Below are 23,846 nucleotides of genomic sequence, written 5' to 3' on the forward strand. Positions count from 1 at the left end.
GAAAATAAATATTGGAGCATAGAATTTGACACTTGAATTAAATTGGTTTCCTTTGCAAAAATTTCGGAGTTATTTGGAATTTATTTCAGACTTCAGTTCTTTAATATCATTCTTAAAAAATAGTTCTGACTTAAAAATGTTGATCTTTGTCGACGCGTAGTTTTTGCTATATTCTTACTTCTTTTATCAATGAATAATCATTATTATCTGCAACATTATGAAGTCGATGTAGTTTACATGGGACTTTCGGCTCGACACCAAAGAGATCGGAGTGTGTCTTCATCGTCTAGAATATGCATAAAACATCATTACCTTCGATAACGTTAACTGACCTTTACCTACAGCATCGTCCATCCAGCGAGACACTTAAGCCGCGACTATCCGTGCCTCGCGTATACCTTATACAGGCCTTCGTGCGAGTTGAGTGCGGGAAGATTGGTTCCAGGCGTTGAGCTCACTGACTTCGCGCACGCAGTGACTCTACAATGAGTCTAGTCCTACCGTGGGAGTGCGACAGAGCGAGACGGAAATATCTCGGGCAGCCATGCGAGCTGAAGAGAGCAGGTGAGAGAATGAGCGCGAGCGGGAAAGGGAAAAGGCGAGTACCTGAGAGAGGGAGAGGACGTGAGTACGTAAGCGGTGAGAGAGGAGCTCGTGCAGAAGGAAAAGAAGAGGAAGGGAGCTTCAGAAAGAGAGAGGCAAGCAACCGATCCGAGAGGACTGTCGGCCAATGAGACACCAGGCCGGCGATGACGTCGTCGTTGTCTCACATCGAAGTCTCACCAAAAGTCTTCTCCGGATACCAGTTCGTCCGCGGTCTCCTAGTTGGACGAGGAGGTCGTACCTTCGACCATACCGCATCGTCCACCGTGGTCGTTGCGCTCTTTTTTTTTTTTTTTTATAATTTCTTTCCTCGCGCAGTGAAATACAAACTTAGCCAAGATTGGATCCTGGATAAGCGGAAGGATTGAGGCGGAAGGAGGCTGCTGCTGTCAGCCATGGGGACGGGTAAGTCTTGGTGTCTGCGACCACGTTCTGGTTCTCGCGCTTAACTCTTCCCAAACATCCTGGCGCATATCGCGCCGACGTGCTACCGTTCTACTTTTCGACGAAGACCGTTTTCACGCTGCATCGGACAGCTCGAGCTGATGATTCTGTCATGAGAAGGACTAATGGGAACCAATTTGAGAGGATCGGGAAATCTATTTAAGATTCGCGCGCCGTAGCGGCGCGAACGCGGGGTTCAGTGATCTCTTTCGAGACGTTTGACTGACGGTGCTCGGTAGAAGGTCTAGCAGGATGGATCGGCTAATTCCCACCGTTGTAGATCTTCACGTGACCCCACAGGTCGTCGATCATCGCTAACGCGGCTTTGGCCTCTTCGGCGGAAGTCAAGGCCGAGATTATTCGCCAGTGCTTATCGTCGTCAATTGGAGTCACTTCGAGACTAGACCAGTCAAGGACGCGGAGCGTTTGTCTCCATTTATCCTTAAACTTGTTCCTTAAAATGGTTCCGCGTGTTTAATATCGATTTACCAGCAATTTTGTGGCACTCGTAATTTTGTAGGATGATTTACGGATTTTTTTTTCGCGCTACGTAGCAATTGCGCATTTTTTCTCGAATTAGATACACATGTTTATCTTTGTTGTGTGTGTGTGACGTAGTATATACATTATTATTAATATTTTCAATCAGAGGATCGAGAGAGAGAGAGACGAAGAATTATTTTCTTCTTCTATTTTCTCCTCGAAGATTTCCGCAATCGTTGATTGACTTTTTTTTGCATTTTTATCTGCTTGTTTTTGATAACGGAATCTCCAAGCTTTCATAAAGCCCACTTGAACAATGGTGTCCATCGAAAAAAATATTACATTTTTTAATTTTATATCGCTATTTAGATTTTATTAAATAATGAAATTATCACAGGTTGGTTACTAGCTACTACTTTGAGTCTCTCGCGAAGTAGAAATCTATGTGCGTGCCATTATGCGCTTTTGTCGCAAAATTAAACGTCTGTTGGTATTACATCAGGATGTGCATCGGTGTCGACCTTTAGCACATCCTTTAGGCAGATGGTGTCAAGGATGTGGTGCGCGAGGTGTGTTGGCGGCTTGATCAGAAATTATGCAGCCACCTGGGCGTAACGTAAATCAGATACCTACTTTTTTTTACATGAAAGAATAAATATATACTTCTTCCAACATATCATTTGTTCACAGACAGATATTTTCAATCGTTGTTTCTTTCGCTCTACCGGTTTATTTTAGAAATATCGATTCTATATTGAGAACTGGAAAGTGTTGAGTAATTGAGAGCAAATAATATTTCTAGCCTTCCGCTCGCTCTATAAAACGATTGAAAGTAATCGCATCATCGGATATTTGTATCATGCCGACGTGTGTGAGTTTAATCACTTTAGAAAGTCGTTGCGGCAATATATACTGACTCAGACATTCGGTTAATGGCCCACCTTAAAATGAAAAAAATTATCGAACCCGACGCGAATCCAGCTAGCTGATCGAAAATTAATAATGATTCGCTCGACTACGTTTTACCGTAATCGATTACTTTCCGATAATTAAATTATCGCGAACATCTCGCATTAGCATGATTATTACGCTTAGTTTCGTCTAAATGTGGCAAAGTCGGTGCAGGTAGTCGGTTAGCGTGAGTTATTGCCAGTTTCTCTACGGTTTGTTACAAGATTGTTACATTGCGCAAACAAAAATGACGCAAATGCGAGTATCAGCAATTACAGCGATCATTTTTGTAGACTCGGTCATGACATTTTCTTTTTTGTTACATATCTTATTAAACGCTTATCTATTTTTTATACCATATATCAATGCTAATTAAGAGAGATCCTATTTAAAATCTCGTGATGATCTCTAGAGAGAGATATCCGACAGATATGGGATGTTAAACCGATATTAGAGATAAGAGAAGAGTGTGACAAAAACTTTATTACTTCTTTACCCTCTTTACATTTTCATGTTGTCATGTTGCATCCTTCGTCGTAACTTTATTAAGAAATCGGAACTCAATAGCTCAATAAAAAGACGTGTACAGCTATAAAAGTTAGCTCTATCCCCGTCACTTCTGGCGAGCTAAAAGCTCCAAAGTGCAGTGATTTTGAGCAGATATTTTCTGTGACAAAACGACGTATACCAGCGCGGTCCTCGGATCCGGTTTTCACCGCGAGTGCGTGCGCGCCCGAAACGATAAAAGTTGTACGTGTAAAAAAGATCTCTATGATGCGGTCGGAGACGACACAACGATTAAAAAAAAGCGGAGAGAAATGCGGAGCGAGTCGCGAGTGCAGCGTTCAGTGAGTGAGCAATGCGATTTATCAAGGATACCCGCGGAGTGACAAGATTGATCCTGAGTGATCCTTTACGGAGTGCTCTCGGCTACCACATCTGAAGGTAAACGCAAGTATCTATTTTTAGCTCTCTCATGCCCGATTTTGTTCGTAAAAATTGCAAAAAGATTAATTAAACGGTTAAATATTTTTTTTCAATTTTATTTATAATAATACAAAAATTTGCTTTTAATATGAAATTTTCTCTAAATTTTTCTTGTAAAATTTCTTATGTTAGAGATAATTATATATGTAAGAAAATTATATCAGGAAATGTACTCAATTTGTATTCAGAGAAGCTAATATTGCAAGAAAGCAATCTGTATAGTTCTTATTATACCAAAATCACGAATGTAATGTAAGTTTAGCGTTTTTACTTAAAAGTAATTTGAAAGTTGCGTGTTAATATTTGACGCATTTTACTCAAAGCATGTGTATCAGAGACACGTATATATTACCGAGTTTCACTCTACGTCAAAGCATCGACTAATAATTGACGGATGTGAAAAGGTGTGAATTCATGTTATCCCAGAAACGTCAATATACGTAAAACTTTCGCAGTTTTGGTATAAAAATAACGATATGAGATTCTGTTTGAAATATTTTCAATAAACAGATCGTATAATTACATCGGAAGTGAGAGAGTTAATGACGATTCAATTCACTCATCGAACAGGACGGGTACACGCATTATCTTTATAATGTATCGGCAAACGCGATGCTTTACTCGCATCTCGTTTTGTACGCAATCTGCCGCTCAATCAAATCGATTACTGCTTTGTTTCCCGGAATTACTTGATATTACAACCATTGTCAATACCATGTGCAGCGCATTGCATTCTATTACTTCACCGCAGCGATTTATTTAGCTCAATTCCAGCAAGCGTAACGTTGTCGTTGGTTTAGATCGATAGCGAAAGGTTCGAGGCCGTGCGTGGAACCCGCAGTTATGTCGGTTACAATAGGAAATGCTAGAAATTAGTATGGTCGAGTAGATAGTCGATTGGATAGTTGACGTCAATATCTCGTTTCGTGTTCCGCCGTCTTTAATGACAACAGGAAATCATTAAAAAAAATCTAAGAACATGAAATATAACAAAATTATTAATAATAATTATTAATATAGAAATAATATATAAGAGAATTAATTTTTATATAACTTTTTTATCTTTTGTTTTTTTGCAAAAACGATTTTAATAGATATTTCTATACGAAATATTTTTATAAAAATTTATATTTTGGCAATAGAGTAGAGCGAAAGGCTTGTTAAAAAATTTTTAGAAGTATCTGTAACATAATAACATTAATTAGGATGATAATTGACATAATAAAATGACATAATTACATCGTTAAAGAATTATGTATATATTATAAACGTTATAAATTAAAAAAATGATAAATAGACCAATACATTAGGCTAATATTTATCATTTTATTTAATGAGATACGCAAAATTGTGTCGTGAACATTATTTGAAGCACTAGCTCTTCCAGATTACGTAGCATTACACTCACTAACTTTCTAACTATCTAACTGCTGTGGTAAATAAAAGCATCGCTGTAAGCTTCGCGTAGCATATCTGACATTATTTCTTTCGTAATATGCACATATTTAATATCTTATTTAATCTTTCCGAGCGAAGTAGTTTATATTTCAAATGTAATAATTTTATCTTTTCTAAGTACACGTTCTGTGGTTCAAATAAGCTTAATATTAACATTTAAAAAGATAAATTTAAAGTAAAATGGAGTAACTGAGAATAACATTGAATAAATGGAATAGCATGATGAAAAACAGTAAGAAATAAACTTGAACTAAATAAAATTAAGAACATGAATAATTATTAATAATTAATTTCGCAAAAATAAGCTATAAAATAAGAATTAATTATTCATGAATTAGCTAATATATTCTCAGTTTATCTTCTTTACACACAAATAATATCTATAATTAAAATGTTTTAGCAATTATGAATAACTTTAAATCTCTCAATTTAAATTTAGTGTTGACAACCAGACTGGTTGCACAAGGTATTGCACGCGAGACCCAGTTTAAACGCACTCTATCAATTGCCACTGTGCGTCCTACTGGAAATAATTAATAAGCATAACAGAGCCATCCTTGGTAATACTTGATTATTTGTCTGCGGCAACTTGCGATTGCTCTTTCGCGGTATTGCGGTGATACGACACTTTCGTCGCCGACGTCTTTAGTCAAACGCGACGTATCATTACGATATCCTTGTACGATGCTCTTTGAGACTTATCATTAACATCTTCGTGAAAGTTTCATTCAAGTTTATTGAACATAATAAAGCGATCTTAAACAGTTTCTTTACATTTTAGCATTTTACAAATCTAGCAAAATTTGTCTAACATATTTTTTAATTTCTTTTTTTATACTTTTGAAGATTCACATACTAATTAAAAAATAGTAGTGAATGTAAAAGCTTTCGCTGAGTTGAGGTCTTGCAGTAGCTTTTATGCAAATTTATGTACCTTTTGTAGAATATTCCGAGTGATTGAAATTCGTATGCTTCGCCGTCAAACCGTTATGTCGTGCATTTCCATTATATGGAAATCAGAGGGATATACATGAGATCTCGGGGTGCATCACTATACCTGTTTCTCTCCACGACTCTTTAATTAATCTGAAAGCTGGAATCAAGCTGCAGCTTGTGGATTGAGTTGATCAAAGCATTGCCCCTCGGGTAATCTTCTGATAGCTCACCAGCAATCTTCGCCTGCGTGACTATGCCTTATTATTATCTCTTTTTTTTTCGACTAGTCGATGTAAGAGAAACAATATTTTTTTCTCGCTTCTCCTTTGTTTCTTCTCATCGCATTGAAAAGCTCGATTACCGCTTTAAGCCAGTCAAAATATAAGTGCGCATAGATTTAATAATTATTCACCAATAAATGCTCATTTATTGACACCACTGAAAACACGTTAAATTTCAACATTTGCCATTTTGCAAATAGAATGAATAACACGTGAAATAAGGGGTGAAGAAAATAAAAGAATTTTCTCACGATATGTAATTTTGATCTTTTGTTCGTCCGCGATATTACCCATGATTTCACCATTGCGTCTTTGAAACATGAGACGCGTCTACGTGGAAGGGCAATTCAGCTTCGGCGATCATCGGAAGACCTTATCTTTCTCTCGGGCGGCTCGAGCGATTCCCGCAATTGTTTCCGTCGTGACTGCATTCCCCGCAATCCGGAGCGGCCCTCTGAGGTCAGCGGCGGCTGCAGTTGCGGCGGCAGGTATGCTGCGTCGTTCACCGCGAGACGAAGAAGAGCGGAATGCTGATGTCCATATAAATCTCGCACGGGGAGACAGCCGACGCGCGATTTTGCTATTCTAAATCACGCTTAGCGTGTACAGGTGCAAACACACGTATTCAGATGCACCGAGCGGTGGATGGGGGATAGAAGGTTTGCTGCGGTTGTTACGCTTGATGAACGATCGGGGTGGTTGTATAACCGCTTGAGTATATCCTCAGTTATGGCGAACGTGGCAAGACGATGCGACTGAGCGCAATTTGAATAATTAATGGCAATTTGTGGAGGAGAAGTCGCACCGCCCGTCGTGTGGCGCGTTTATTACGTCGAGACGTGAACGAGGGGCGGCGGCGTGTCTCGTCAGGATTTATTTACAAGTGACGCTAGAAATTGCGTATTATTTATCGCACTCCGCGGAGGATGGACGATCGCAATTAGCGAATCGCTTTTACTCGTTACGGATCGCACCATTGTATCTCACGTCGATGTGCATTTTGCGCTCAAGTTTAGTCGTGGATTACGTATTTAGTTTTCAGTATAATTTGCGACTGTGCACTACACGAAGCACTGCCGCGTACTTACGTGCTCTTCGTGGAGCCGGTTTCGCCAGTTTCGACAATTAACTTTAACCTTGCTTTTAGCCAATTTTCCTGTTCTTTCTTTGCAATTAAAAAGAAACAGATTTTCTTACATTTTTAAATATGAACTGTGTCGTCTTCTCACTTTGTATTGACATTGAACGCAGTCTTTATATTTAGCAAATATAAAATTCAAAATCAAATATTTGCAGTAAAGAATCGACGAGAACGTGAGCTAAAGTTCACTCGAACCACGGGTGCGATGTTAAACGAAGTTTAAATCGCTATTAATGTATAACAATAACGTGCCGTAATTTTTTTTCAGATTTTATTAGTGCAATATGGGTAATATAATAAGTATAAAGCAAGACAAAAGGGCTTAATAGATGAACACCTTTGAAATTGCATCCGAGATAAGAAAATTATATGCAGCGCGCGGTAATTTGGACCACCAGAGCGCATCAGATTGCGCCAAACGCGTTCTCTATTATACATCCCACGAATCGCCATTCCAAAACATTTATATTCCGGCAAAAAATTTATAACGTCGTTATCGTCGCCGACTTAATACTTCACGCGATGTAACGCGATACGCAGCGAGTCTCGGACGACCTCACTCACTCATACGCGAATAAGGACGAAGATCGTGAACTATTTACCGCATTCCATCGAGGGCGAGAGATCGCAATCAGGAGGTGGTATCTTCGAAAAAAGAAGAAAATCACCGCATCGGCGTTTATCATGCGTGCACACACGCACTTTCTTTTTTTCTCCGACCGATAATCCAGATGCGAGTCCGCACAAGCGCTATAAATAACACGTAACCGTGTACAGACGCCGAAATACATTACCGCCCCCCCCCCCCTCGGCTCGGACGTTTTCATTTTTCCCTGACATGCTACTAACTCTCGACTATATTAAAATTATGTTTTAGTTACGCTACCGTGTAATATATATGTACGCACGCGTAAGAGCGGAGGAACGCGCCGGGATAGAATCCTATACGAGACGATGATGATTAAGCGTGAGGTCGATCGGTTACGCCGGTGTCCACGTCAAGCCACGCGAAAGTGGCCGAGGCGCGGTCGTCCATTGCCGATTATAGGCATCCTCCGTTCCTGAGGAACGGCTCTCCGGCTCTCGCTTTTTCCTTCCCGCTCCGCGCTCGAGTATCCGCGTGAGAGAAAGGAAGACGGCGCGCCGCGCATCCGCCGTACGGTGCGTGAGTGCGTGTGAGCATCAGTAATGCCGATCTTTTCTCTTCTCGTCTTTTCCTTCAAGAGCATTTTTTTCGGTCACGAATGAGTACACTTCGTGACCTTCCACATCGCATACCTGAGCGAACGTGTTGCGTAGCGAGTACGAGATGGACGGTAAATTAGAGCCGTCCGTGTCGTGACCGCAAAATTATCAATTAGCGGAAGGCGATTCTTTCATTCCGCGCGCATTTAAATGATCGAGGTGGAATTTTTTTCGATAATTAATTTAATTTTTCCTCTTTTATACGCTCCTTTATATGTTCGTATAAGCGGACTTAGGAAACATAACATAATAAAAATAATAGTTATTTCTATTAATATCTCATTAATATTTCTTTTTGTTAAAATTTCTATGCATTAATAAATTTAATGCAGATCACGGAAGGCTGCAAGATATTGCAGGAAGATAAGACTGTACAAAATAAAAAAGTCGCATCCTTCTGGAAGAGTTCGCGGCCTTACGGCTGCAGGCTGCAAAAACGCGGACAGCTTGCCCCCACCGGGGCGTATTTGCATTTAACGCGTTCCCGCTACGTGGTAACGCAAGTTTCATTTCGCGATCGGATCGCGCTCGTAAGGAAAGTCACGATGGGTGAAAGAGGGAGTGGTGTGCATCGCTGGTAGCCACCGAGATACATTTTCCCTCGGTGCCTCTCTCCCTTGCACCTTCCGCGATATCCGTCCCTCTCGCTCTCGGTTACGTCTCGGTTGCCGTACACACTGCGGTCCTTCCACCTTGTGCTCCACCGCCCAGAAGCGGAGTCTTCTTCGACCTCTCGCGGCCGCCAAGTTTGCCGGCGCCATTACTCGCTCTCTTCCCCTACCGTTGTCCTCCTCCGCCGCTCTTCCACATCGTTTCCCCCTCGCACTCATCCCTCGCCTTGTGTATATTCCACCTCTTCTACTTCTTCTACTACTACTACGACTTCCATCGTTTCTTCTTCTTCTTCTTCTTCTTCTCTTCGTCGTCGTCGTTGTCGTAGTCTTCTTATCTCTCTCGTCTCTACGAGTCAAAGACCGTTCTCAAGGAGGTCGCTCCTTTTAACCGAGCGTGCAGTACACGCGGCCTTTGTCTCCGTAAATCGTCTTTACATAGAACACTACGAATTGCACCATGAACATTTCTCGTCAAAGTTACCCGTAGGATGCGTTTGATCGATGCAGTTTGCTTGGTTTTTCAGGATCTGCCTGTTTGTCGTCTTTCTTGAGAAATACGTTGCTGCGCGTCTTAGCTTAACGTTCGAGATACACAATAAAATTTATATATAAAACTAGAAAGGGAATTCAACTATTCCGAGGAATCCCAACTCTACAAATCATATGGCGAATACAGCTTATAATACTTTTACATTAAGCTTTATTTTTAATTATACAGTTATTAATTGTTTTGATAAATTCACGATTATATCAGAAAAAGTAAAATTTTCGATTATCCTTATAAATTGCTAGAAAAAATGATAATTTTAAACAATAACTTCATAATTGAAGTCTTATTAAATAGTTTATCTGAAGATCGCATAGTGAATCTTGCGATACGGATAATTGGAAAATTGTATTTAATCAAAATAAACTGTAATAAATAGACGTCGTTAAATTTTTTGAAGGGATATTAAACTTGATCAGAGAAGATCAATTTTTGTACTGTCTGCAATTTATTGTATAGAGCTTTTTACTTTCATTTCGAAATATTTATGACTTTATTGGCCATCAAGTCAACTTGTGAATATGCTCGGGGCCAATTGTGATTCGGACATATCGCAAAGAAACAGTCTCGTCCATCACTGCGCTTCATTATGGTTAGTAATTGCACATTCTCGATGTTTCTGGTCGTAAGACGTCATATTTCCTTTCCCGCTTCTCTGCAAAGGGTATAAAACCTTTGTCTTACACTCGACATGCATCGGTGGCTAACTATAGGCCCTGGACAGCTTGGAACCTGCAATGTTAGAGAAGTCCTGCTTCAGGGAAGTGCATCTTCGATGCAGTCGTGCATCAGTGAGCTAACTGAATTTTAATCGAGAGACACTTGTAGGGCGTGTACACTTTGATGTAGTCGATTTGCACCTGCGTGACATGCTACATTAATGATAATTCACGTTAAATGCGAGTTACTTTAATGCTTCTGTTTAGTACCGATGTATCTGTAGATGCGAGATGTACGGGAGGAATAGCTATCTAGATTTACTTAGCGGGTAGAACCATTCACGACTCATTAAATTCTATTACAGCAAAAAATATATCTGTTTTTACTCTCTTTTTGTGAGGAGTAGAGCTGTGATTTAGGAAGAAACGGTCTATCGCTTCGAACTTTAATTAACAAGAATTTATGCTGTTTATATTGGATTAATAATACGAGGAACAAGTAGCAATTTGAGTTTTTCTATTTATAAAGATTAATCAGAATGACAGAAACTCCTTTTTTAGCCTGGGAAAGATGCTTGTTGCCACTTCCTTTGATCTTGAGTTGGAGGAAGAGGCTCAGCATGACGTAACCGAGAGTTGCAAGTACACTCTTCCGTTCTCGCGGATTTATGCGAATTCCGCGACGCGTCGATCGTCGGCGGATTTTACTGTCGCTACAGGCAAATAATGATGATGACAGGTTGCGTAATTTATCTCAATGCGCGATGCACGCGGTATTTGCATCGGGCGATCAATAAAACTTGGCGTTACGACATGTTACGTATTATTATTCGCGAATCACGGTTATCCGAGTCATCGCGCGGCGTGCAGATAGCACATTGTAGAAACTGTGAAACTGTGATTTCCGACTACGGTGTGTGATAACAACAAAAATAAATAAGATATTTGTATTTGAACGGCCGTCGTCGACCGTGGACGGATGATTAATCATTATCGCGACGTTTGTCTAACTGTAAATACATTTACCTATTTATTGGAGGAAATCTTGCTATTTCCCATTCAGGTTTTATGCGATTATGCAAATGCAGCGACGCATCTAAGGCCATTAGTTATACCTTACTTCCCATTAAAGCAGAAATATTCAGTTATTAAAACGAATAAAAGTAGATTCGCAAGACGAATGCGGAGCTCACTTAAATGATTTCAAGTCCACTTTGCGTTGGAATTTTGCCATAGTTAACGAGTATGACGCTTTAACGATCGAGCGAGAGTTTCCTATGTTCTAAAAATAAACAAAACGTGGCAGACAGAATCGTAAAAGTCTTAACGCGCATTCTTTCTCACCGCGAGCTCCGTCGATGGATTCTCGACATAGAAATATTATAGTTGGAATTGTATACGGCAACTTCGGCTTTCGACGAAGAATGCGGCGCTTTATGCCGTGATCTATCTATTAATTGCGCGTTATTATTGCGCTTTCCGCGGCAGGACGGCGTTATAAATGCGCCTCGACGTGCCGTCGTGTACGAGGTAACTCGATTCACGACGTGCCTTGATGTAATTTCCCGCGATAATATTTTCATGCATCTCTTCTAACATACGCAAACGCAAGCGCGCGCTCGCGAGCGCGCTCTTCTCCCGACCTTCCACCCCTTAACGGTTACGATGCAATTATTTCAGCCTCGAGATGACGGTGTCGAGGGGTCATGGCGTAAATTACTTTTCGAAGTTCCCTTCCGGAGTTCCGAATCGCATTACCGCATTGCACGTAGCGCGACGTTGCGCGTACTATCACGTACTTCTCATTATTCGTATAATTCGATTATTGTTTTACTGACTGCAGCCGTCACGATTGTGCCGATAATGATCATTGCCGTGAAGGCAAGCGACGGTGCCTTCCGCTAGCCTTGTCTGCGGCCTCTCAGCTAAGGAACGAGATTTACTTTAAACACGTAAGGCTGCACTAAAGAAAGTGTGTAAAAGCTATCACCTTTAGAATATTTTTAGGTCCGGCAGCGCTTTTTTCCATTTAATATTAAATATTGCACTTAATATTAAAGGAAAGAATTAAATTTTATGTACAATCTTTTATTTTTAGTCAATGCTAGTTTTTGATATATTTTTTGTAAGAAATATAACACAATTTTTTTCAATAATTATTTTTTTAATAATGAAATATACATTAAAATAACACTGTTTTATACATGTTTCGACAAGTGCGTATTTGGCACCTTTTTTTAAATATCTCCTTTTTTTAAATATAAGTTTTTAATAAATGATTAATTACCTGAAAGTTGCTTCAGCATTCCATGTCCTTTCTGAGTTTCCTTTTCTCAATATGGGAACACGATTCAATCACGGAAACCCAATTAATTAGTATTGCGCAACATTTTGTACGGTACTTCCGATATGTACTTTGTCACATCAGAACAAGGATAAAAATATCATTGCATAAAACTAGAATACGTTCGACGTTCTAAAAAACGACGAAAGGAAAGGAAAGAGATTTAAAAAATTAGTAATTAATTTTTATGCGCTAATCGTTACGCTTAAACTACTTCGATATTTACACTCCTTTCTCTCGAAAAATGTTAAGCAATCGTGCTCAATCGATAGTTGCTTATAAAAAATATTATTTCCTTGCGATAATGATAGCATTGAAAACTAGTGGGCAAAAACTAATTATTAATATTTTCCATCTCTCTCCTTTCCTTCCGTTGTGTCTTTCAAAGTCTTTCGAATGTATCTTAGTTTCGTGCGATAACATTTAAATTTTATCTTTGTCTTAATATAACAAAGTGCGCGTCGGGAGTGCCGTGTAAAATATTGCGCGATAATAATTAACCGTACTTTCGCAAGTGAATCGTGTTTCCATTCTGGGAGAAAGAGGAAACTCAGCAAGGATATCGGGTATCGACGGAGCAACTTTAAGATAATTAATTATCTACTATTAATTTTGAAATAATTTTCCGGTTGCTTATTTTCTTAAATTACATGAATAGAAAAAATATGTTATACTTTTTGCAATCCAATTTGGTTTTTACATACTTCTGTAAAGATATTAATGCAAATATCTATAATCTATTTTATAAAGAAAAGATGAAAAAAGTGAGTGCACTTGAAGTCCTTGATTAATCTTCCAAGGCAACTATTCTCTTACTCATCGCTCGCAGCTGGTTGGGCGTATGAGGAAGACTGTACTTATAATACTTCTTCTTCATGTATCAAGATCTAGTTCTTCCGCTGCTGGCGGAACAGGTACATCTTGGGGTGTTATAAAGCTAGATTACATCCTAATGCGTATCTACCATCTACGCAGTGTTTAACGACATAGCGGGACAATATATACGCAAAGTTTAACATTGTAGAAGATAGATGTGGCAAATTATGTCTTTACTCCATCCGCTGTCTTAATTGTTGGCAGGATAGTCGATAATTTTCATACCAAAAGACAGGACAAACGAGAATACATCCGTCTTTGATATCGCAGTTATTTCGAGAAGGAGATGCTTATGCTATCATTAAATAACAGCGAAACCAAGTAAAAGTATTTAAAAGTAAAATTAATAGTGGATTTCGTCAGGCGATATATGTTGGTGAGAAATAGTCAGGAGCTACTGATACTTAATAGCTATGATATAACGCTCGTAGAAACGTTCTGAGGCTGAGGAAAAACTGCTTACGAGATATGCCGTTAAAACGGTGAATTTTCGCAAGCGCGGCAATCAATTTGCCGACTCGACACAATAGGCAACACGTGTTAGACAGCAAGATTGCTGTAATTTACCGTTTTGCACTAGTCATCCAGGCGTATGTATATGTATATGCGTTTCTACCGAACCAATAATAACGCGATATTTCCGCGGAGGCTATATATCTAAGTGTTGGCCGATGATGCGAGCGAGATCTTCAGGTTTCCGTTCGTTACGCGCGTATTTCCGCGATCGCGCCGCTCTTGTTCATGAGGCGAATCTTCTATGACTCACATTCTCTTTTAGCTAACGCGTCTGCAATTACATAGTGCCTATAATTAATCTGTAATAAGAAGCGATGTTTATTACAAGTTGTGAGATAATCTTGTTGTAACGAGTCAAATTAAAGTTAGAAATTGAGCGAATTCTTTTTTAATGCGGCATTGAGATAAGAATCATTTTTATTTAAGTCTATAAAATATTATTGAACTGATGATTAATGTAATATCTTCACTATTTATTTTTTTACAATAATCACTGCTCATAAACAGCATAATTTGCATTTGAAAAATAACTTTAATTCTTAATATAATTTTTGAAACTTTCCATCTCCAGCTATCTCAAAGTGTATTTTTAATACAAAACAGAAAATAAAGTTACAAAAAAAAAAATGGAAAGCAATTCACTTAGGTTATGCGACATTGATTCCGCGCATCTCGTATATGACGGTAAAATCACAACGTACAATCGATTACGTGTGTAGTACGTGCTCATGCGAACCTTAATTGGACATGCGTCACTCGGAAAGTTCAATGCTTGCAACAGATCACGCGTGCAACCTCGTAGCCCATTACATTCCTGTTACCAGTCTTTCCATGTTTAAGGAAAGCACCCGTTAGGATGTTGCATGACATACGCGAAAAAAGAAAGATTTCTGGAGGACTCAACTTCAATAGAGTGTCCGATGCAAATGAGTTCTACATTCCATGCATTTCTTTGCACATGCTTTTCCTAAATGCATCTATTTTCTACTGTCATTTGCAAATTGTTCTTGACAAAAACTGGCCTTGTATTTTTCGACAAAATAATCATTTTTAAAACAATTCTTTTAAATTATTAAATATTAAAAAAAATTGCATGTAACGATTACATACTTCAAATCACCGAGCAATTATTGAGAATTTTAACTCGGAATGCATGATAATGAGAGTCGCAAGATCTATTTGCGTGCATGATTCGCCGACAATTAGTTATACATACATGTCCGTTATATCTCCTTTCCAAGAGAGGCGATTCCCACACGAACGGGATGATCCGTTTGCGAGAGTCCACGTCGTTTGTGGGATTTCAGCGCGTGGGAAAAAAGCACGCGGCTCGAGCTCGCGTCAGCGAATAGTTATTGCTAATATGGCAATGAAAATGTCAATTACAATGGAAATTTGTAAATTATGCATATTACAAAAATGCTCGTCTCTTCGGAGATGATTATTATCGATGCGACCTTGAGGCATTATGTTTCGATTTTATCTGGGTGTCTCGTTCTCATTCGATTCATTATACGAGCATATAAGCTGGGCATTTTAGTTTTGCAAATAAAACGAAAGTTATTACATTTTTCTAGTTACTTTGTTTTGTCCATAACTTTTCTCACGCTGTAAAACTGGTTTTGATTCTGAAAAGATTTTTATTACGGATTAAATTTAATGAAATTTTTACGTATTTAAGAATTGAAAGAACTGTTATGTAGCATCGCGATGATAACGAGGCGTACGTCTTACCAAGCTGGGAATTAATTACTTCGCGAAAACGTGTATGCCGTGTTGCGCGCAATATAACACGAATCTCTTAACGAGGTCGGCGAAGCGAAAAACCTTGGTTCTCGATCACACGATCCGCGCGAATATAACGTTATGGATGCGCTTGTCAGATCTTCCCTTTTCCGCTTCTACTTCCTGCGCCATCTTATGCCTTTCTCGCATTGTTGATTTTTCAATGCTCAATCAAATAATTACAAACACTTTCTCTTATGTGAGAAAAAATATTTGTAAGCAACTAACTGAAAACAAGTAGAGTAATAAAAGAAATTTTCAAGTATGTTAAATCGCACATAAATGTGCAATAAAACGTCAATACAATTTGTAGTCGTGATTGATACAATGTTCTGAGATTTTAACATATTCAAGGTGTTTTTAACATTATTATAAAATCTTTGCCGGGGAGAATAATAATCGAGTTTAAAGTCGCACAAAAGATTTCTAGAAGAAATGCAAGAATATGCAGTTCGCCATTATGTTCTCGGTGTCGAGAACCGGTGCTCCGTTACATCCAGTAATACATCTCCATACGGTACACGGCAATTTTGTTACGGACCGTTAGAAAATCGGCTGGTGCGAAGGTGGCTTTAAATCGCGCGTGTTCTTCTTAATCGCTGACACACTAATTCGCCGTTGGCGTTGTTACGATAGTATCTCAGACTCGTCCGCGATCTCTCTTACTTTTCCATTAATTCATGATGTAACCGTGGATTTCTCGACTGCGATTAATTTATCGGGGACATTAATGGAAGTCGAATAAAGAGATCTAACGAGTAACGAGACACGTACGAATGGTCGTGTGAACCGCAGCCGTAATTTGAGCGCATAGTTTCAGTTATAGATATTGGTGACGTACACATGAATAAGTAATCGAAGTATCTCACGAAGTACAAGAAGGATATGTTAAAAATAAATGTGTAAAGACGAATATTTATTCTTAACACACGTGGATACACGTGACTTGTTCGATATGAATTTAAAATTTTTTATTTTTCTTTATTTTTTTATTTAATTATTTTATTTTGTCTTAATTTTGCTTAATTAATCTTCATTACATTTCCCTTTTCATGTTTTATGTATTTTATTCTATTTTATTATAATTTGATCTTTTTTACGGCATTCGTGCACGTAGAAAATGGCCGTGTTGTAACAAGTTGTACTGTTAGACAACGTAGCAGTAGACACTTTACGATCGGAAGTTGTTGGTCGGCGAATCGCGTGTACTTGTAAATACAGAAAAATATAAAATATAACGGCACTGGCACTTTGCGCGAACGTCGTCATTGAGCGGTAACTTGGGGATGAGCATTCGATGTGCCATGCGGAGGCATTGCCATGTGCGTGATGCCGAAGAGAGTGTGAAGCACGATTATAATTTAACGCATCGAATAAACCAAGGCGTTTTACTGCTCACTGGCAGCTATTGTCAATTAGAAGTATTAAACGACGCTATCGCGCTGTTACTCTGCGAAGTTAATTACTGCGTTGTTCGTCAGCATAGCTGTCATTATTTTCCTGATTAACGTAGACACAACAATGCTATTAAATGACGAGCGATAATACGATCGTGTGTATTTTTCTATCGTAAACCAAAGCGATGTTTGCATTGTATATGCATAGAATTTTTTACACGCAGTAGACTCATGGTAGATAATAGGATGTTTCGGCAAGAGTTAGCCGTTTAATCACCGTCCTGTAGCCAAGGTTATCTCTTGCATTAATTTGCTTGAAACAACACCGCGATAATGTGCGTTGGTGACGCAAACGTATGTTAGACAATGATCACGCATGGTTAACGCTTCTACATGCCTTTTCCGCATTTCACATACCATGAAATGGGTAATTGTTAATTGTTAATTATATTAATTGTTTTTATAATGATGAAGATTAAATATCTGCAAAAGCGTGTCACGTTTATCTAAACGCAATTGAATTTCTACAATTTTTTAAATTTCTGAAAACACAAGTCTGTTATACATCGTTTTTAATTTTACCAGAACTGATTTTTCCATTATAACTTGTCGGAATTGTTTGAACTTATTGCGGACTCTATAGGGAACGGATTGAAAGTGATTCGGCGATCAAACGGGGTCTTACACATTCGGCCTTACGCCCGTTCGTTTGTAGAGTAACCGAAAGAACTTTCACTTTGCAGCAGAATAATTCTGTTTCGCTTCGCTCGCCGCTCTCTTACTCCCGCAGTGGGCGTAAGTTTTAGGGCTAAATCGCCGTCTACTTTGTACTTCGTTGATTCATACCGGATGTTGCCTCAGGCAAGCGCGATGAACGTTCGATCGTGTTTAGAATTCGGATTTCCTAATAGGATGCGGCGGCAGGTCGAGGCTGGCAAATTCCTCTTGCGCATCAAATGACATTAATTGATCATTCGTATCCAATATCATATTCACATATAGAAAAGAGAAATTATAATAAGAAAGTTGTTGTAAAAGTATAATTATTGATTTTCTTTTTAATCAAATGGAAATTTTATTTAACAAACAGAAATGTTTCTAATTTTGTTTTATTATTTGTATTAAATTCAAGATCTTTACACCTAAAATAGGAGTTACTGTAAAAAATGATAAGAGAGAATTATAGAATTATGTTATTTCAATATCAAATTTGGGAGAATTATCCATTTTAATTGAATAATCATCGAGGGATTATTCGTATAATTGATATCCGGTTAATTGACATTCTATAACGCTTTTCGTAATTTTATTTCTAACTGTTATCTTATAGAAATTTATAACATTATATTATTTCTGTGAAAATTACATAATTGTTAATATATCTTGAACGAAGATATATACTTAATATATCGTTGAACGAAGATATATACTTGAAACGTAGACAATAACGACCCGAAGATAATAGCTTTGATTGCTTGAACTGCGTCGGAATTGATAGATTATATGACGTATAGACCTTTCAATCACACCGTAAAATATTCGCTATTTTATGTCAAAGTTCAAAATAATGTATATATACGTGACTTACTACGTCCATTTGAATTATGACTTACTCCAATCATTTTATTAGCAACGGTGGCAATGATGCGTAGATAAAATTGTATTTTAATATCCGTTGTATGGACATCGTTTATCACTTGATGTAAACTGATGGTTGTTGCACGAAGGATATTGACCTGAACTTCCTTCGTGCGTGCATCGTTATGAAATTAAGATAATCAGACGGCAGGTGTTATAGAAATAGACGACATTATCTTAGAGGTACAGCGAATCCACCCACAAATTACATAAATTGCCGTGATAATTACGACGGGAACTTAACAAAAGTCAGAGTCATTAAGTTAGAATGAAAGTGAAATCTTGTGCACAACATCGTTTTATCTTTCCTTTTGCAAAATTCTAAGCGTGTATGATACTTCCTTTATCTTTCGAAATTTTTTTTCTATTTTTCGTGGATTTTTCTGCGTTACCTGAAGTTCTAGATTTGGATCTAGAGATTTGAATTTTAAATCAACTTTATCCTTATTGAATATTTAAAAGATGTCTGTTACTTTTGTAGCCGCGCGATTACATTTTTATATCGCACATAAACAGAAGCAGGTTTTGGTGAGGAGAAAGCTTGCTTATACATTTTTGTGTCTGTAATTAACACACATATATAAAAATATTCATATATGCATGCACATATCGATGCATCTTGACACACATGCGAATTTGCGAAACGAAAGGAAGACGTCAAGTAATTAGAACGCTACTGTGGTACGCTACTGCATATCATTTCTTTATTCCATTATCTTCTATTGTCAGTCACCTTGCAATTAAATCATTCACATTCATTAAATCACTTTGTTGCGATGGGCATCGGGATTTAATGGTATTTCCTTTATTTTTATTTTGAAATATCTTTTTGCATAATAGATTTAGCGCGTTGATGTTTCTAAAAAGCTGAGAATTTTTATCCACCAGCCTAACAATTAAAATGCATTCAAACAAAAGCAGCTCTTCGTTTGCTGATTACTGAAGAATTACGCAAATGTGTAAAGAGACTCGTGCGTGAAATCAGCACCACACGTAGGAAGGACTTAACACGTCAGTTATGCAATGAAAGTTGTGCACGGCGGGTGCTAAATATGCAAATTTTCTCGCGAGCAGCATTATAAAGCCGTAAATGTCTGTTATTAAAGGATCCGCGTTATAAATTAAAAGCATGCAAAACAAGATAATTAATCTATAAAATTATAAAATCACTATTTCTATTTATTACTGTTACACATAAAAAGATTGATCTTTATGAGATTTGAAAAGTAGGTTTGTAGAAACGATCTCACTAAAAATATAGGCTACATGTAAAATTCATTTAGCTCGCATTTCAAAGACGTTCTAACTTTTTTCTTTATTTTTTATATATTTACTTTCATTAATTCATAAAAGTTTCAAGATCTATAATTGTTTATGACGAAAGATCTATAAATGTTTCGACATTTAAGCAAGTGGCATTCTTTTTGGCCTTAATTTGATGTTATTGTATTGAGTACAGCTAAGAGAAAGTGTATAAATTTTGACACTGTCTGCATACACTAGGTCAATGGCTTTTCTGAACGATGCAGTCTAACAATACCAAGTAATTTTCAAATAATGTCGTGTGCAAGAAAAGTTTGCTAGTTAACGAATAATTTTGTTATTTCCGCAATCTGTTTGTCTGATACATCAGGCAGCTGTAATTCTGAGTTGTCTCAGTTCGCGTGGGATGTATCTCTAACACACGCCTCGAGCACACGCAAAAGAATAATTTCTACCGCCAGGATGTTCTCACATGTGGACTTTCACGGCGCCGCGCAAATACGTTGTTCCTGACTTGCAAGCTTCCATAAACTGAGAGTCTCGTGGGCGAGGCAGCATAATAAAGAAGAAATCCGTGAAGCCGATGACTCGCACATCGGAGTCGTTCTTGACCTGGAATATTTATTTCGATTTGAACTAGCCATTAAATCGGCTCGCAATTGATTAATGCAGCGGATCACGTCATCGAAATAAAAATATGTCTTAACATAACATGTGGCTGTAATATGGTCATTTGTTCGGCTGTGCTTAAAGGTTAAATATAAATAGAATGTCTAAAGATATAAAAAGATAAATAGAATGATTAGTATGAAAACGGAAACAGCGCGAAAATATTATTAAGCTGTAATGCTTCTTATTAAATTACAGAATTAATCTATGAGAGAAAATCAGTGTATTTAGACCATAAAGCAGCCTTCTACAAGCCTCGCGTATTTAACTTGTTTTAATTGATGACAAAACCGTGATTGCCGCCATTCATATCTTAATAATGCGCGTAGGAGTTTCGTATGCTCTATATAAACGCGCGATGCAATTTGCACCATACATATATGTATGCAGAGAAACCGTGATGCAGAATTGAAACGCACACTCACATAGTTCGATTACGGGTGGTTATAGACGATAGCTATTGATTAACCAATTGTAAGATTACAACATGTACATTACATATGCTAAAGAGACATCGACAAAAACTAATGTATTTATGTCAATCGCTCGCGGCAGAGAGATCGATGTCTGTCAAGAACATTCGCGACATTGCGCACTTCTATCCGCGTCTACACGTTGCATTGAATATACATATATTTATAAGACATTTCTTTTTTTTTTAAAAAAACATATTTGTATGAGTTCATAACGAGCAGATTAAGAAAAGTTTATATTTATCATAAATGAAAAAAATTTTTGTTCTCTTTAATACTACAAAATATTAAACACTTAATAAAAATTAATATACATTTTATACATAGATGTTTTTGTTGTCAAAATTATCATAAGCATGTATATATTACATTATCCAACTTTATAAAATAGCTAAATGGTTAATTACAGCAAAAAGTTAATTAAAGGGTACAAAACAGAACACTTCCTTGACATATGTGCGTCAAAGCGTGAACCGTTGCGCAGTCAATTAATCATTGTACATCTTACTTTTATAGTAATACAATCGAGAAAGGCTATTGAAAACAGAATATGAGTCTTACATTATGATATATTTTATTTGAAGAATTAAAAAAAAAATTATAAATGTAATTAACGAATAAATGTTAAAATAATTTTAATAAGTACTTAAATGTATCAATTTAAAGTTCAGTTTAGCATCATTTTTATTAAGCTTCGTAAAAAAAAAACTGTACTACTCTCTATTTTAAATATATCCGAAGACCTTGAATGGAATTACGGAAGTCAAACCGGACTTAAAAATATGTTCGCTGTGGGGTGGCCGGTTTCCGTGACAAAATTAAAACAAGGGAACCCCTGGGTTCCCGTGTTAGCCGAGTCGCAGCTGTGGGTTTATACATCTTGACGAGTTAAGGGTACGGAGGGGCGACTCGGTGACGACGCAAGGTGGTTGGGGAGGCAGGAGGGCTACAGGTGCATCGCACTCGCACGCCCTCCTTTATTACGTTCCTTCGCTTCTTCTCTCCTCTGCTACCTCATTGCTCGCTCCTCCTCGCACTTTCCGCTTCTCTTCCTTCTCTTTATCCGACTTGGCGAACACACGTCCTTCCTTCTCTCCTCCCTCTCACCCCCTGGTTCTCCCTGTGAGCTTTGCCGCGTACAGTCGTTAACATTTCACCGCGCCGGGTTGATCGCCGCAACTCTAACTTATTGTGCTATTCGCTGCACGCGCGCATAGTGCGTTTGTCTGCGTTTTGCAGGATTGCGAGCCTAGAACGAAGACGCTTTTGCGCGAATGCGTACGGCACTATCTTGTGAAAATTGCATTTACAGTTCAACGTACGGCAGAGGAATTGCAATAGGGAAGGGCAATAAACAGAAAAACGATTGCCGCAGATTCATCGTTATACTTGAGAATTTAAGAATTCAGATTTCCGCGTTTCTAGAGCGCATTCCAGAAACACGATGCGCGCTGGAGAAGCCTGGCTGCTATCGATACGCGTATTTTCTCACAATGTTAACTCCAATGCGCTATGGAGCTTGTAGTTCAATAAAATTCACTTGAGTATCGGTGGGTCTTCATTATTATTATTATAAACATTTATATAAATATAGAAAATTTATCTTTTATTCCATAATATTTGATAATGAGAAATATCTGAGTAAAAGAGAGGGAGAGAATGGAGAGTTAATTTTTTTGTACATCTCAAGGACAAAGCATTTTTATTTCAATAATATTCCAAATTTACAACAGATAAATTTATTCAGGCTCATAGAATATGTAATGTTACAAGTTACCATGAATGATGATCTTCTATCATCTCGCTAATGAAATACTGTCATTATATTTGTCATTAGTCACTGATGCTATGTCATCAGCATTTAAATGTGCTTGTGATTTATTTATATTTTATTCCATAACAACCGAAACATTTTACCTGTATTTATTGTTAAGATATGTATGTCCTTCGTTCAAACGGTTTAAACGGCACTTGCACATATTGCACGGCCTATATGTTGGGGTTGATGGATCAACCGACTTCTTTGGTGCATATTCGTGAATTAGCCACACAGTGAAGCGGTCGGTGAAGTGGTTTATTCGCCGAACAGGTGTTCGACCGGTGTAAGTTTACCCGTTGTGACTGAAAAACGGTTGACGGTTTCTTGCGGTTTCGTATTCACGCTTGATTTTCCGATGATTTTTTACAACCGCGGTGCTTTCCTCATGATTTATACACCGTGAACATCGCGGGGAATGTCGAGTGCCCTTCTCCCCCTCTCTCTTTCTCTTTCTTTCTCATCTCCGGATGCAGCGTGATCGTGAAAAGTCGTTCCCAGAGTGCTACAAAGACTCAAACGCGTAGTGCCGTTTTTTGCGAAACCACTTGTGAATTTGCGATGATGCAATTACCGTTGGTGAGTTCTGCGTGAAGTCATCAGACTATTACGTGTTTAAGGAATCTATTTGAATTTCTTTCGTGATGTCTTGAGGAAGGATATGGAAATTTAATCACCGCTAAAAATTTTCGCACATCATTACCGAGAAATTAATTTGCA

General features: G+C 38.0%; 1 protein-coding gene across 2 annotated transcripts in view; it reads left to right on the forward strand.

Moving 5' to 3' along the window:
* The first annotated feature begins 323 nt into the window (after positions 1-323).
* Positions 324-23,846, forward strand: part of dpy (dumpy) — a 95,430-nt gene continuing 71,907 nt past the window's right edge. For both annotated transcript variants that reach the window (XM_067349518.1, XM_067349519.1), the window contains exon 1: positions 324-1,008. In XM_067349518.1, coding sequence (XP_067205619.1) covers positions 999-1,008 — 10 coding nt within the window. In that variant the 5' untranslated portion in view covers positions 324-998. The remainder of the gene's footprint in view (positions 1,009-23,846) is intronic.

Source organism: Linepithema humile, chromosome 2 (assembly GCF_040581485.1).
Source record: "Linepithema humile isolate Giens D197 chromosome 2, Lhum_UNIL_v1.0, whole genome shotgun sequence".
Lineage (NCBI taxonomy): Eukaryota > Metazoa > Arthropoda > Insecta > Hymenoptera > Formicidae > Linepithema > Linepithema humile.